The 13756-nt window shown below is 44.4% G+C and overlaps 1 protein-coding gene across 1 annotated transcript in view; it reads left to right on the forward strand.

Moving 5' to 3' along the window:
- Positions 1 to 1640: 1640 nt before the first annotated feature.
- The window catches only part of ABCA5 (ATP binding cassette subfamily A member 5), a 62486-nt gene continuing 50370 nt past the window's right edge, over positions 1641 to 13756 (forward strand). The window contains exons 1-2 of the mRNA XM_060133519.1: positions 1641 to 1737; positions 12851 to 12970. Of these exons, the coding sequence (XP_059989502.1) occupies positions 12869 to 12970 (102 nt within the window). The 5' untranslated portion in view covers positions 1641 to 1737; positions 12851 to 12868. The remainder of the gene's footprint in view (positions 1738 to 12850; positions 12971 to 13756) is intronic.

A 13756-nucleotide genomic window follows, 5' to 3' on the forward strand; every position in this document is an offset into this window, starting at 1 on the left:
ATGGTAGCATGTGTGCAGTTGAGAGGAAAGTGAGATCATTTTGTCTGGGGTGATGAGGTTTTTTTTTTTGGTTTTGGTCATGTTATACTGAAGCAAGAGCAGAAGTATAGGCAGGCTGAATGACAGAGAACATTGCAAGGATAAGAAACTCAGGAAACAAATGTCTAGAATAGTGGTAGAAATGATGCATAGACTTCTGAAGTTAAAGCAGTTGAGGCAACTAGTGAGAAGTACAATCGGAGAATTGGGGTGAATGTATATTTCGGTAACACATTTTCTCAAGTAGATTTATTTTTGACCTCCATTTATTTACATGCCCACGAATCCTAGGCCATTAATAATGCATTCTTCTGAACTTGTAACTAAAATGTCTTAGATATTCCAAAAGAGAAAAGAATACATCATGTATAGTTTTCACTACTTGCCTTCTTCAGTTTTCTGATGTAATTCCTGGAACATTCTGTCTCCCTTCCCCTCTCACTGCCAGATTTTTAATCATAATGGATTCCGCTAAAGCTCTTTGAATTTCCTGTTTAATCCATATTCAGTAGGAGAAATAACACATTTCCTTGTTTTTTGTTTATTTTGGTAGAACTTAGAGTGACTGTTGGAGAGATTTGGTTTAAATTTAAGGAGCAGAAAAACTACGATAAGTAAAAAAACAACAACAAAACACAATGTATACAGGATCAACGGAATTTTTAAGATCTTAAAATAGTTAAATGCCCCAAAAGTAAAAAAACTGTGCAAAGAAATGTGACCATACAGAAATCTGGAGAGTAAAAATCTGTTGTGAGCTTTTCTTCCTTTGCAATAACTCTGACCACCATTTAGGTCAATTTGGGCAATTTGGGCAAACACCAGTTTACATTTTTAGCAAATATAAGTGCGGTATAGAATCTCCCACAGATGCGGTATGTCTCAGGCCATTTGGAAGATTCAGGATCTGCCACATCCCAGACTCTCAGGAGGACACTTCGGAATCTGAAGCATCTTTTAATGTCCACATGTCCTAGGTCAGGGTCTGATGGCACGAAGACACTGCACCCCACACAGGGCGGCGGGAAGCAGAAGGGGCTGCGGAATGCAGACCTGGGAGGGGACCGCTTAAAAGCCGAGAGGCAGAGAAGAAAGGATTCTTAGTGGGTATGACGCAGGAGGCAGATGAGGATGGGGCGGCGGACCAAGGTCACACGCCAGGATACTGCAGACTTTGGACTCAAATCGGAGTCCCTGACTTCAAGCCCGTTGTTTCTGCCAGTGTCCCGGGGGGAGCTGGGCGAGGTCTCCACGAAGGAGGCAGATCTGAGGCGCCGGGGGCCCCGGGGACTGAGCCACGAGGCCGCGCTGCAGAGACGGGCGTCCAGGTGGACCCAGGGCTCCCGGGCCTTGGAGCGCCCGCTCGCCCCGCCCCTCGCAGCCCCGCCCTCGAGGCCCCGCCCCTCGAGGCCCCGCCCCCAGGGTCGCTCTCCGCGCCTGCGCCGGGATGCGCCGGGCCGAGCGGCGGGAGCGCGCCCGTCTGCTGGCTGCGTCCTCGGGGTGCCCCGCCCTCAGGTGCGTCCTGCGCGGGGCGGAGCGCGGCTTCCGGCACCGCGCCCTCCCCTCTCCGCCCCTGCCCTCCCCGTCCTGCAGCGTCGGGGGCGCGCGCGCGCGGCCGCCCTCTCGGACACTGTTCCGAGCTGAGGTCCCCGCGGACTCCGCGTGTCCCGGCCGGTCGGCGCTCGGCCCGGCCCTGAGGTGACGCGGTCGCCCAGGGCTGCGGGGTGTGAGGCCCGCCGGGGTGGCTGTCACCCCTGGGAGGGGGTGAGGGGTCGAGGAGGGGCGGCCGGCGGGGGAGGGGCGGTGGGTGCGGCCGGGGGGTCTGGGGCTTGGAGTGCAGCGGGGCTCGGAGGGGGCCGAGCCGGCAGCTGGGGGGCAGAAGGGTCCCCGAGGTCGGGGAGAGCGCGGTTGCGGCGTGTCCTGTGGAGGAGGATGCTGTTCGCCCCCCGGGGTGTCGGGGTGCGGATGCCGGGGTCGCCGCGGGACCCCTGCCTTGGGCTGGCCGGGGTGGTCTCCATCCTCAGGGCGCCGTTGCGGAGGGCGGAGATGTTGGGAAGGAAATTCCCTCTGAACACCCGGCCGCGAGCGCGGGTTCCCTGGGGAGCTTCGGGCTGCTCCTCGCTCTGCGCTAGGAGGAGTTCGGGAGAGATGCGCAGAGCTTGGGGCACGGTTTTGGGGGAAGTGCCCTGGTTCCCGAAACGCAAGGCGCCAGGCGTGGAAGTATTGATACTACGGCAGACGCGAAAGCTCGGGAGGCTGCCGGCGCTAATAGCTGCAGGAGGGTTGCTCCTGGGCTCCCAAGGCTTGGACAGACGTTTCTAAATAAGTCTGAAAGAATAAAGGCAGTCACGTTTACTTTCCATCGAGGACGTTGTGCAGGAACGGAAGGGGAGAAAAGGAGTGTATGTTGGACTCCCAGCCGTGAGGCAGGTTCAGTATTATCTCGTTCAGTCTTGCCAGCATCCTTTGGAGGTCGGAGGGGTCTTATTCTATTGGGCAGATGTGGAAAACGCTTCTCAAAAAAGTTAAGTCACTTATTTCGGTCCCAACTAGCCAAAAGGGCTGAGCTTCCAACCCAGGGATGCCAGACTCTAAATTCTCGTCCTTGATGCCCTATATTTTGCTTCTATCCAGAGAGCGATGTTACATATTTTTAGGGAAGACTCCGTACAAGAGAACATTATTAGGGCAGTTAGGGCTCTTGGGGGTATTTGGGTTAAAAGCTAACTAGTAAGGCATTAATCCTGGAATATGTGCTGTTTAAGTGTATTTTCCTTCAAACAGGATTCAGTATAGGGAAATCTTGCATTCAGGGTCAAAGCAAGTTTATTAATACATTAATACATTATTAATACATTACAGGTTTATCTGAGTGTCTTTTATATTCTAGATGCTAAGCTATGTGCCAAGAATGCCAAGATGAATACGATTTGTAATCTCTGCCCTTGAGCTTGAGGAGATGATTGCATAAAAGAATTTTGTAGTATTCTCATAAATTGGAATCTTTGCTAGTGTGTGAATTAATCGTCCTAGAATAGTTGTAAGCACAAGTTTTTAGGAACCTGTTATATATAAGAAAAGGTATTGGATAACTTGTCATGTGGGTACCATTGCATTATTTTCCCATTCAGCAAGAAATACTGTCATAAAATTTAGGTTAAATCATATTGACAATTATTATTTTCTTTTATTATTATACTACCTTCAGTAAATTTTAGAACACTAGAGAAGAAGAGAACATTTATAATTTATTCCCTGTTAAGTTAAAAGGCTTGGTTTCTTTTTTGGACTGTGCTTCGCTGCTGGTGAGATCTTAGTTCCCCGACCAGGGATTGAACCTGGCCCTCAGCAGTGAGAGTGCCGAGTCCTAACCACTGGACCACCATGGAATTCCTGTAAAAGGCTTGATTTTAATAGTGCCTTTTTTTTTTTTAATTTATTTCTGGTTGTGCCAGGTCTTAGTTGAGGTAGGCGGGCTCCTTAGTTGCAGCTCACCAGCTCCTTTAGTTGGGGCACACATGCTCCTTAGTTGTGACATGCGAACTCTAGTTGTGGCGTGCATGTGGGATCTAGTTCCCTGACCAGGGATTAAACCCGCATCCCCTGCATTGGGAGGTGGATTCTTAACCACTGTGCCACCAGGGAAGTCCCGACAGTGCTTTTGTTTTATTAGTTGAGAAGCCAGTGATGTGTGTAGCTGGGCAGGAACTTCTTTCAAGTCATCTGCCAAAGATGTTCTTAACCTCTTCTTCTAAAAAATAAATCTTAAATTAAAGGTCTCATTGATACCAGATTCCATTTAGCTTTTATCTCTCAGAGTTCTAGTGGAAACAAAATCTTCAGTTTAGGCCGAAATGGCACCTTGTTGAAATGTATAACATTACCTCTGATGCGGCTGTAGGTAGGTGGATAGAAGGGGTAGTGGAACGTTTCGGAAATTTCTCCTGATGGCTTCAGTTTCTCAGTGAAGTGGGGATCAAGGTCATCATTTGAGGGCGATGCTGTGGGTGGAAGCTTTGGGGATTAGGAAAGTGAAAGGACTAGTGAAATATGGGATTGCCAGGCAATTAAACAATTATTCTTAGGTATGAAAAGTGCAGTCAAGGAAGTATGGGTACACAAAATAAAGATGTCTAGTCTAATTTTGCATATAAGGTATTTGACAACCTGTTTCCAGGGCCTGTCCTAATAGTGTCATCTAGAGGGTACACCTGCCCTTTTTGCCCCAATTCACTTTGCCCGAGCCTCTGCCTCATTGCAGGTTTCCCTGTTCTTTACACAAGTCAAGCCCCTTTGGGGAGTCTAGTTCTTCCATTCTTTTTCCCTGCCTGGAATTTGCATTCCACTCTTTCCCAGACTCTTTCCCCCAGTTGCACTTACCACATTATATTAAATTTTATCTATCTGCAAAGTCAGTGACAGTGTCTAACTCCGTTTTGTATTTTTTTTAAAAAGTTTGGTGCATAAATCCCTCAGTAAATGTTTAATGACTATGCCGCTTTTCTTCTTTCTTCCTCCTTTTGTCTGTAAGGGTGGTCAGCAAGCTTTTTCTGTGAAGAGCCACACAGTAAATGTTTTAGATTTTGTGGACCACATGGTCTCTGTCTTGATTACTGAACTCTGCCGTTGTAGCACAAAGCAGTCACAGGCGGCACAGAAACAGCTGAGCATGGCTCTGCTCCAATAACACTTTATTTCTAGACTCGAGATTTGAGTTTCCTATAATTTTTACATGTCACAAAATACTGTTATTCTTTGATTTTTTTCCCCCATTTAAAAATGTGAAAACCATTCCTAACTACTGGGCTGTACAAAACAGCCTGTGGGCTGGATTTAACCCCCTCGGGCTCCGTTACAGACCTTTGATCTATAGACTCTCAGCAAATCTGGATAAAGGAACTTGCGGTAAGATGATACTGGTTTTAGTATTACCATGGGTGGTAGAGAAGCAAAGAAGGCCGTCTTTTTGTCACGGATTTCATGGTCAAGTTCAAGATTAAGATGTAAACAAATCATGATGACACAGTATGGTAACCGCAATTACAGTTTATTTATTGGAACAAGGGAGTAATAATCAGCTCTGCTTGGGTGGATGAGAAGTCACCTCTAATAGTCGTCTGTTGGGGATACTTTCAGCTTAGATCGTTTCCAGGAATCTTTTCAAACTTGCTAAGGTGACTGACTGACCACATCTTTTGCCAGGATGGCTGTGAACATTCGGATGGCTCAATTCCTTTTTTATAGGATATAATCTTAATTTGTTCCTCTCAGAACTAAAATTAATACATTCTAGATAATTTTTTCTGACAGTTATTTCTAAAGGTCATGCACATTTTTACTGCTTTGACAAAGGTGAAATATATTTCGTAGCACATATAGTAATCAATGTTTCTTTAATACAGTAGTGAATTTCTGATACTGAATTTTGGGTTATGTAAATTCAGTCTTTAAGTCAACTATTAATGCATTAGAAAAGGAAGATGGGCTTTAGTGGGCTTTCCGTTTTCTTGCAACTTATTAGATTTAATGTGAATTATTTTTATCTAGGAAAAGTATGGATATATGGCTGTTAGCATTACTGACGCCATCCTGGGCTCTTACAGTTTATCCTGGCCTTTCACCCACCCTACCCAGGACTGAACTGTGCAGTAAGTCACTTCTCTGTTGTCAAAGCTTTGCAGTTAATAGAAACTGTTTTAATAATCGTTAGGATCAGGTGGCCTCCATGCTCTGTCAGTCCCCAAACAACGGTGATGTATATTCCCGGTGCCCACGAGACTAGGTACCCAGTCATGAATTTTGACTTAGAAGTACACGTCCCGTTTCCAAGCACCTGCCTCCATACGCTAGGTTAACTCTAAAGTCGTCCCAGTGGCCCCCGCCGGTGGGGAGGGGAGTGCAGCTGCAGGTCATTTTTCCCCGATCCGGAGCCCACCCTGTGAGTAAGTTACCCTGTAATAAACGGATCCATTGATTGCGTGCAGCTGCCTGCCTCGTTTTGTTTTTCGGTCTCAAGGTGCTTTCTCAGTTCAGTGAGCACTTTTCGTTCCCTCCTTCCTCCAGCAGAAAGTTAAATATTTAATTAAACCTTTAGTGATACTAGGTGCATAAAACTAATTATTATTTAAAGCTCTATAACAAACTTAACACATTCCCCAGATACGCTGTGGAGCAATGGAAAGACACTTTAAATATTCTTAAAAATAATTTTGTACCCATATTTCTATGTCTTTGTCATAGTTCTCGAGCAGTTAAGAATTGGCTTTGTTTAAGAGTTTTAAAGATACTGCCTTGGTAAGACTTTGGAACTGTGTCAAGTATTGTAAGTTTTCCAAAAAGTACAATTTGTTAAAACTATGCCATTAGAAGTTTTATTGCTCTTAAGTTGTGAACTTGTGCTTTCAAGGGTCATCTTCTAATATACGTTGCAAAAGAGGTCCTACATGTGTTGTCTACTCAAAAAGCTGCTTTTTTACGGTTGTCTGGTCGTCTCTATTTACAATGCCCTGGGCTTGTGTGAACTCTGTTACTTGTGAGTAAACTCCTCCTGGATGTTGACTGTATGATTCTCTTCCCACTTAACAGCCAATGTTAAATGCGGGGCAGGCCAAGCATCCTTCACTGCCTTTTGCTTTTGTCCTTTTGAATCTCACCACATAAGGCTATAACGTTTGGGATAATTCAGGGGAATTATAGTGTAGAAAGAGGAAATTTAGAGCTTTATGCTAAATATGGGTTTTCTTTTGGTCCAGGAAAAGGCACAGGACGAGTTAAACTTTTTACAGATGTCCCCTTGCTGGCCGTGCCTCGTTCCTAACTTTGCAGCCCCGCTTTCAGCTGTGCACTGGAGTCAGAAGAGCCACTTTCATGTCACCTCTGCGGGGTGGATTTCCACCTTTCTTTCAGGAAACCTCAGTGCCCTGCCCATAGGGCTTGGTTTCAGCTCAGACACGGTCTCTTTATCTTCGGCAGAGGTCTTCAGTATAGAAAGCACTGCCTTCCCATATCCTTCCTCCATCCCAAATCCCCCCTCCCTACCCTGCAAAGCAGTGTGGGGCGGGGGGAGCAGAGGGGACTTTATGATCACCCCACCAGTGGGAGGTGCGGGCTTCCCTCTTTTCATTTTCCTTCCGTCTTCTCCCAAAGGACAAACATTAATTCGCAGAGACACTGTGGTCTCAGCACTTGAAGAAGCAGCACAATATTTCCCTCAGCACCTGTGGTTTGCAAGGAGCCTTTTACAGTAGTTAGTGCTTCACATCATGATGCAGAGCCAACCTCGCCTGATTTATTCCCCACAGCCCTTTTCAAATTGCACCTGCTTAAACTCCGTGGGTTGTGGGTGCCCAGGTGGGCAAATAGGTTCATTGTTGTCAGTTTATAAAAACCTGTCTACAGCTTTGAAGTTACTGGTTAGGTGAACATTAAACTAAAAGTTAATGAAGAATCAATGTTAAGAATGTTTCATTTTAGTTTTCAAACACCCAAACCAGGTGTTTACTTTCTTGAAGATGTTTTGTTTTAATAATTTGAGTAGATGGAAGTTCAAGGTTATTGAAATTTAACATTTTTCACATGATTAGACTGGAGCTTATGAATATAAAAAACATCGGTTTGTTCAGGTGAGTCATAGCACTGATTCGTCTGTATACTTCATAACAGAGTGCATGCTTCCTGGTCAGCATTTTCTTCCCTCTGTCCTCTGGCCATTGATTCTGGGGGAATTACCTTGACTCAGTCCATTCTAACTCACTGATTTGGCACTCACCCCAGCTAGCAAGAATTTTATTTCTATCTGTCTGTTCCATTTCCAAATTCTCTAGTAGCTTTCTCTGAATTGCTTTGTCCTTGTTTCATGAGTATGATATCCCTTGAGGATATTAGTTATACTACTTTTATAGACAGTAGTGATCAACATGTGTAATTACTTGCCATGTTCCAGGCACCATTTTCAGCATTATGTGTATTTATTCTTTTGGTCATTCTGACAGGGACAGAGTAGGGAGTCAAAGTAGGTAATTAAATAGTTAATCCCACTAGGGGATCATAAATAAAAAAGTATGGGAGACCCTGTAAGTTAACGATCACTCAAGAAAGTAGGTTTGCTTAACAACAGAACCAAGCAGCAGAAGCACGAGACATGCCCCCAAACAATGAAACGATGGTGGCATGAGACCCACATCCTGCCCAGTGAAGTCGGCAAGTTGATGATCCTTGAGAAGGGGCTTACATGTCTGCATGCACTAAGAGCAGAGATATCGGGGAAAGGTGACATTATACCAAAACCTGAAATAATTTACAATATCATAGTATGTGTAACAGGACCGCCGTTTTGCTCATTTCCATAGCGCCATGACAATCCCAGTTGGGCCATATGGGGTCAAAAACTCCCCCGCCCACCATGTAGGAGGAGTTAATAGTGGAAGACTTGAAGAATGAAAAAGCAGGTGGTCTTTTCCCCCCTCCCCACTTTTCCTTTGCTTATAAAAATGTAGCCCGCCGAGTTCTCAGGACGGCACTCCCTTGCCTGTGGGCTTGTATCTCTCACAAGCGTCCTGTACTAACAAACTCTTCTTTCCCTCTCACTCTGCCTCTCCCGGAATTCTTTCTGCGCTGAGACAGAAGACATTCTGGCTGAGGAAAAACGATGAGGAAGAAAAATTAGAGCTCAGGGGCAAAAGGAAAACAGCATGAAAACACCTTTTGCTGCAGAAGGGATTTTGTGCTTTGGAAGAAAGGACAAAACTGAGGCTGAATAGACACTGAAGTGACTCCTTTGATTAGTCATTGTGCGTCATCTTCTGCAGAGACATTTATCTCCCTGTTAATATTACTTTAAAGCTACTTTAAAAACTACATCAGTGGTTCTCCGCTTTTTATCGGGGCCTGCACGCTCACTCCCGTTAGCGTCAGTGGAACTGGACACTTAGTAGGCAGGGAGGCACGTGGGTCTTTAAGATTTCCCTTTGTTCCTGACACACTTCACTTTGAAAACCGCTGTTTTCGGAGTTTTCTAACCATGGAGTTAAGAACACATTATACTGTAAAACTGGCTGAGTCCTTTGATGTGAGAAATAGAAACTGATCTGGCCAGCTTAAGTGAAAATAAAATATACTGGGTAGATAATAGGGCATTTCACTTAGTCCAAGGAAGAAGAATCAGGTTTTGGGCACAGCAGGTATCAAACCTTAGGGGAAAGCTTAGTTCCGAGAATGTATGAACTTCCTTAAGTGCTTCTATTAATCTAACTGTTTCCATGAGTCCCAGTCTCTGGGTCTCTTAGTTAAAAATTCCACTCTGCCCTGGAGAAAACTTAAATGCTACCGCTCAGAGGTGGCCGTGGTGATGGTAGTCGTGGTGTGTCTGGTGGGATGGCGGGGTGTGTGCACAGGTTCATGGGCTTCAGGCAAGGCTGTTAAAGGCTCAACCCTGAGTTCAGGGAGCAGTTCTCGAAGGAAGGAAGAATACCGTGAGTCCATCAGCTGCTTCAGGAGGGGCCTGTTTTCTAAAAATGAGGCATGGAGCTTGCAGCGTTCGGTTGGAATGAATAATTCAGTGGCTCCCACTAGATCGATGTGTTTGGCAGATAGCTTGAGAAGGTTCTTGCTGTTAAGTTGGTTAGTGTTTCTGTGTTTCGTAGTAAATCATCGTCGAATGAGTGTGATCCGTCTGCCTTTCTCTACCTTCCACCCTCCCTCCTTCCCTCCCTCCTTCCCTCCTTCCTTTCATCGGCCTAGAGGTGATCACCAGCTCATTACAGGATCTGATATAACAGGAATGAGGCTGTTGGGAGCATTTATTTTGAGTATATCCTCCTTTCTTGGCTGCTGCAATTTTGCTCTTTTTAATTTACTCATTTAATATTTTTACAGTATATCTAATTGTGTAATTACTTTTTTCCCCACCATATAAGGAACACATATTGATGGGAAAATTGAGAAAATAGAAAAAAGCACAGAGGGAATGAAAGTTGTCTAAATCTCATCGTTAAATTTAAGAAAAAGCTCTCTTCTGCACATATAAAGAGGATGTTTATTTGATCCAAACTTCAATTATGTATATTGCCTTTTGGGGGGTAAGACAAGCTGCCTCTAAAAAGTTGCCTGCTTTTTTATCCAGGTGGAGACGGTCAGCCAGCTTGGAACAGACTGTCCTTGTGGTAGAGGGGGTCACACCAGTGGCTGCCATCAAATAGGTTTATATAAAACAAGGAACAAATATCTCTCTGAAGAAGGCTTAGCGGGACTTTTGTGGTGTCTCCTCCAAGCTGCCCTCTCGATACCTTTCTAGGTGACGGGGCCGAGCCAACTGGAGTAGGGACCACGGAGAGTGCACTCGGGAGCCCGACCAGGCTGGCTTCTGCTTGCATATAACCTCTTTGAAGACCTGCGATGTGGCTGCAACAGAGGTCCACTCGCAGAAGGGGCCCCAGGGGCCTCCAGAGGGTCAGCTTAGCCTGGAAGAGGGCTACTGGGCCTGTGATGCAGTGATTTAGGTCATACAGCTCAAAAAGTATACTGAGGTGAAATTTGTTTCCGTCACTCCAAAGTGAAACCCTGTACTCATTAAGCACTTTCTCCCCTTCTCCTCTGGCAACTACCAGTCTGCGTTCCATTTCTGTGGATTTATGTATTCTGGAAATTTCACATAAATGGAATCCGATTTGACCTTTTGTGTCTGGCTTCTTTCACTTAACGTAATGTTTTGCGGTTCATCCACATTGTAGCATGTATCAGTACTGCATTCCTCTTTATGGTAAATAGTAAATCATTGCGTGTATACACCACAGTTTGTTTTTCCCTTCGTCTGTTGGTAGACATTTGGGCTGTTTCTGCGTCTTGGCAGTTATGACCCTGCGTGAACGTGCACTTGTTTGAGTCCCCATGGAATAGTGGGATCACGTAGGAACTCTGTTTAACAGTTATGACCCTGCGTGAACGTGCACTTGTTTGAGTCCCCATGGAGTAGTGGGATCATGTAGGAATTCTGTTTAACTTTTGGAGAGCTGCCAAACTTTTCCTCAGCAGCTAAACCCCTTTGCAGTCCCGCCAGATGAGTACCCAGTTTAGCCACGGAGTTTCTTATGAGAAATTTGCTCTCGTTCAAAGCAGTATTCCTGTAGGTGATGCAGTGGTTATTCTCTGGCTGCTTTCAAGATTTTTCACTGTCTTTCATTTTTATCAGTTTAATCACAATGTGTTTGAATGTGGATTTCCTTCGATTTATCCTGTTTCGGTTTCATCAAGCGTCTTGAAACTCTTAGGTGTTTCATCTCTGGCCAAATCTGGGAAGTTTTCAGCCAGTAATTCTGTAAATACGTTTTGCAGCATTAACACACTTCTCTCTTTCTGGGTCTCTGATCGTTTGAATGTTAGACCGTTTGTTACTGTCTCACAGTTCTCTGAGGTACTGCTAATTGTTAAAACAACAACAACAAAACCTCTTTTCTCTCTTTTGTTCAGATTGAGTAGCTTCTCTTGATCTATCAAGTTGACTGACTGTTTTTCTGTTGTCTCCATTCTGCTTTTGAGCCCATTCTGTGGATCTTGTGTATTTGTTGCTGTGTTTTTCTGTTCTAGAATGACTACTTGGTGCTGCTTGATATCTTGTTTCTTTGCTGACACTTTCATTGTTTTCAGGAATGACTGTTTTCTTGCCACTGTTTGCTGGAGCACTTTTTAAGTAGCTGCCTTAAAGTCTTCATCAGATAATTTCAAAATCTGTGTCACCTTGGCAGTGGCACCTGTGGGTAGAGTGACATTTTTCACATGCTTCATTACCGGAGTCATTTTGGGTTGTGTGCGACTGCGGGTTTTGTTTTCATCCCGTAGAGAGCATTGATGTCTTCTTTTAGCGTGCTGTCCACCTGGTTAGGTTCAGGTCTTCAGTTTCTGCCCACGTTCTCTCAACTGTGGTTCTAATTTCGGTTTAGTTTTCAGAAGCCTTTGCAGTGCAGTTTGAATCTGTCCGTGTGTGCCGCCCAGTGACCCATCCGGATCTGAGCGGTGGGTCTGTCTGTGAATTCAGTTCCTCAAGTGTTTGGTGCACAGAGTAGGATAAGATGCATGTTTACCCAGATTGGGTGTGTTAGTCCAGGAGCTAATGAACAACTTCATTGCGTTGCTTCCCTGAACTCCTCTTTTCATTTGCTCTCCCTGCTACTTTTTGATTCCCTGTGGCTTCTCTTTTCCATCTTCCAGCCGCCAAGCTAGGGTTTTCCTGCCCCACTGGGCCACGCACTTCGGCGACTGCATGTGCCGCATTCAGGGCCCTGTGTCTGGAAGGCGGCAGAGCAGAAAGCGGCGGGCTTTGTCTCCCGACCCTTGTGGAAGAAGCTCCACTCAGACGAGAGAGTTTAGCTGGACTCAGCTTTCATCACTGCAGTCTGACACTGCTGTAAACGGGGTTGCTTGGGGACAAGGGCACAGGAGAATGTAGAAAAGAATAAAAGACTGGGTGTTTCCCCGTTCTCCGTGAGCAGAAGACTTCCGTTTCCTACCGAGCCAGAACTAGAGAGCTTCCTCCGGAGCTTTCTCTGTGTCCCAGTGCCCACTTGCAGTGCGTTCAGTTTAGAGGACACTGGAAGAGAAAAAGTGGAATTCCGGTTCCCCCTTGTTTCACATGCTACTATTTACTTTTCAGGATCTTCACATTGCCGTTCCGTGCATTCTGTCCGGGTAGGAGAGACAGTGTGGAGTATGCTTAACTGTCTAGCCTGAGGCTGAAACATCTGTCTGTCTTTGACATTAGAAATGGCATATACTTGACTGTGTGGTTCCAATTTCTTTTTTTCCAATCTCCTTTCTTTAGTAAACTAATCCAGAAAACATGGCTACCGCAATTCGGGAAGTTGGAGTTTGGAGACAGACCAGAACACTCCTACTGAAGAGTTACCTCATTAAATGCAGGACTAAAAAAAGTAGCGTTCAGGTAAGTTAAGTGACCATTATGTCTTATTGCAGTTTATTTTGCATTAGTATGTTCCATCTTTAAAAGATGATTTGTTTTGCTGGATACATTTTTATTATAATTTTATATTCTTAGGTCCCTTTAATTTGCTTGTAAAAACTTGTTGTGTTGGCCTCAGAAAAATACCTAAATTATCCCATGTTTTCTGAATGTCAAAAATTTTAATAATGATGTCTAAATTTAGTTAATTTCTAATATCAGTGCTTGATTTTGAACCTTGAGGCATGCATTTCCCGTTTCATGGAATGAAAAATAGATTCTGCAGATAACTTCATGGAACATTATTCCATAGTTTATTCCTTATCGCCGGCCATCTTTTGGACTCTGGATTGAATTGCTCATAATTACTAAAATTATGTCACATATTTGTTCCCACAAGCATACATTACTTTATTATTTATTTATTTAGCATACATTACTTTAAAAGGTGAAAGAAAGTAAGAACTCTGGCCAACCAGTTACTAGTGATTTTAAAGGATGGAATGGTATTGCTGATCTTCTCCTGAAGCCAGCAGAACAATTAAACAGCAAGATGAAACAATAATGAGTTCACCCCTGTTAAAGTTGACTACTGAATATAATTGAGTATAGTTTTAGTAGTAGAAACTTAGCTGTAATTAAAGCATGAGTTTTAATTCAGACTTGAATAAAGACATTTTTATGGTGATCCCTATTACAGATGTTTGGTAAGTTACTTTGAATAAAGTCATGTATGAGTAAATTTATTATTATAGTTTATATTAGTAA

Source organism: Lagenorhynchus albirostris, chromosome 20 (genome assembly GCF_949774975.1).
Source record: "Lagenorhynchus albirostris chromosome 20, mLagAlb1.1, whole genome shotgun sequence".
Classification (NCBI taxonomy): Eukaryota; Metazoa; Chordata; class Mammalia; order Artiodactyla; family Delphinidae; genus Lagenorhynchus; species Lagenorhynchus albirostris.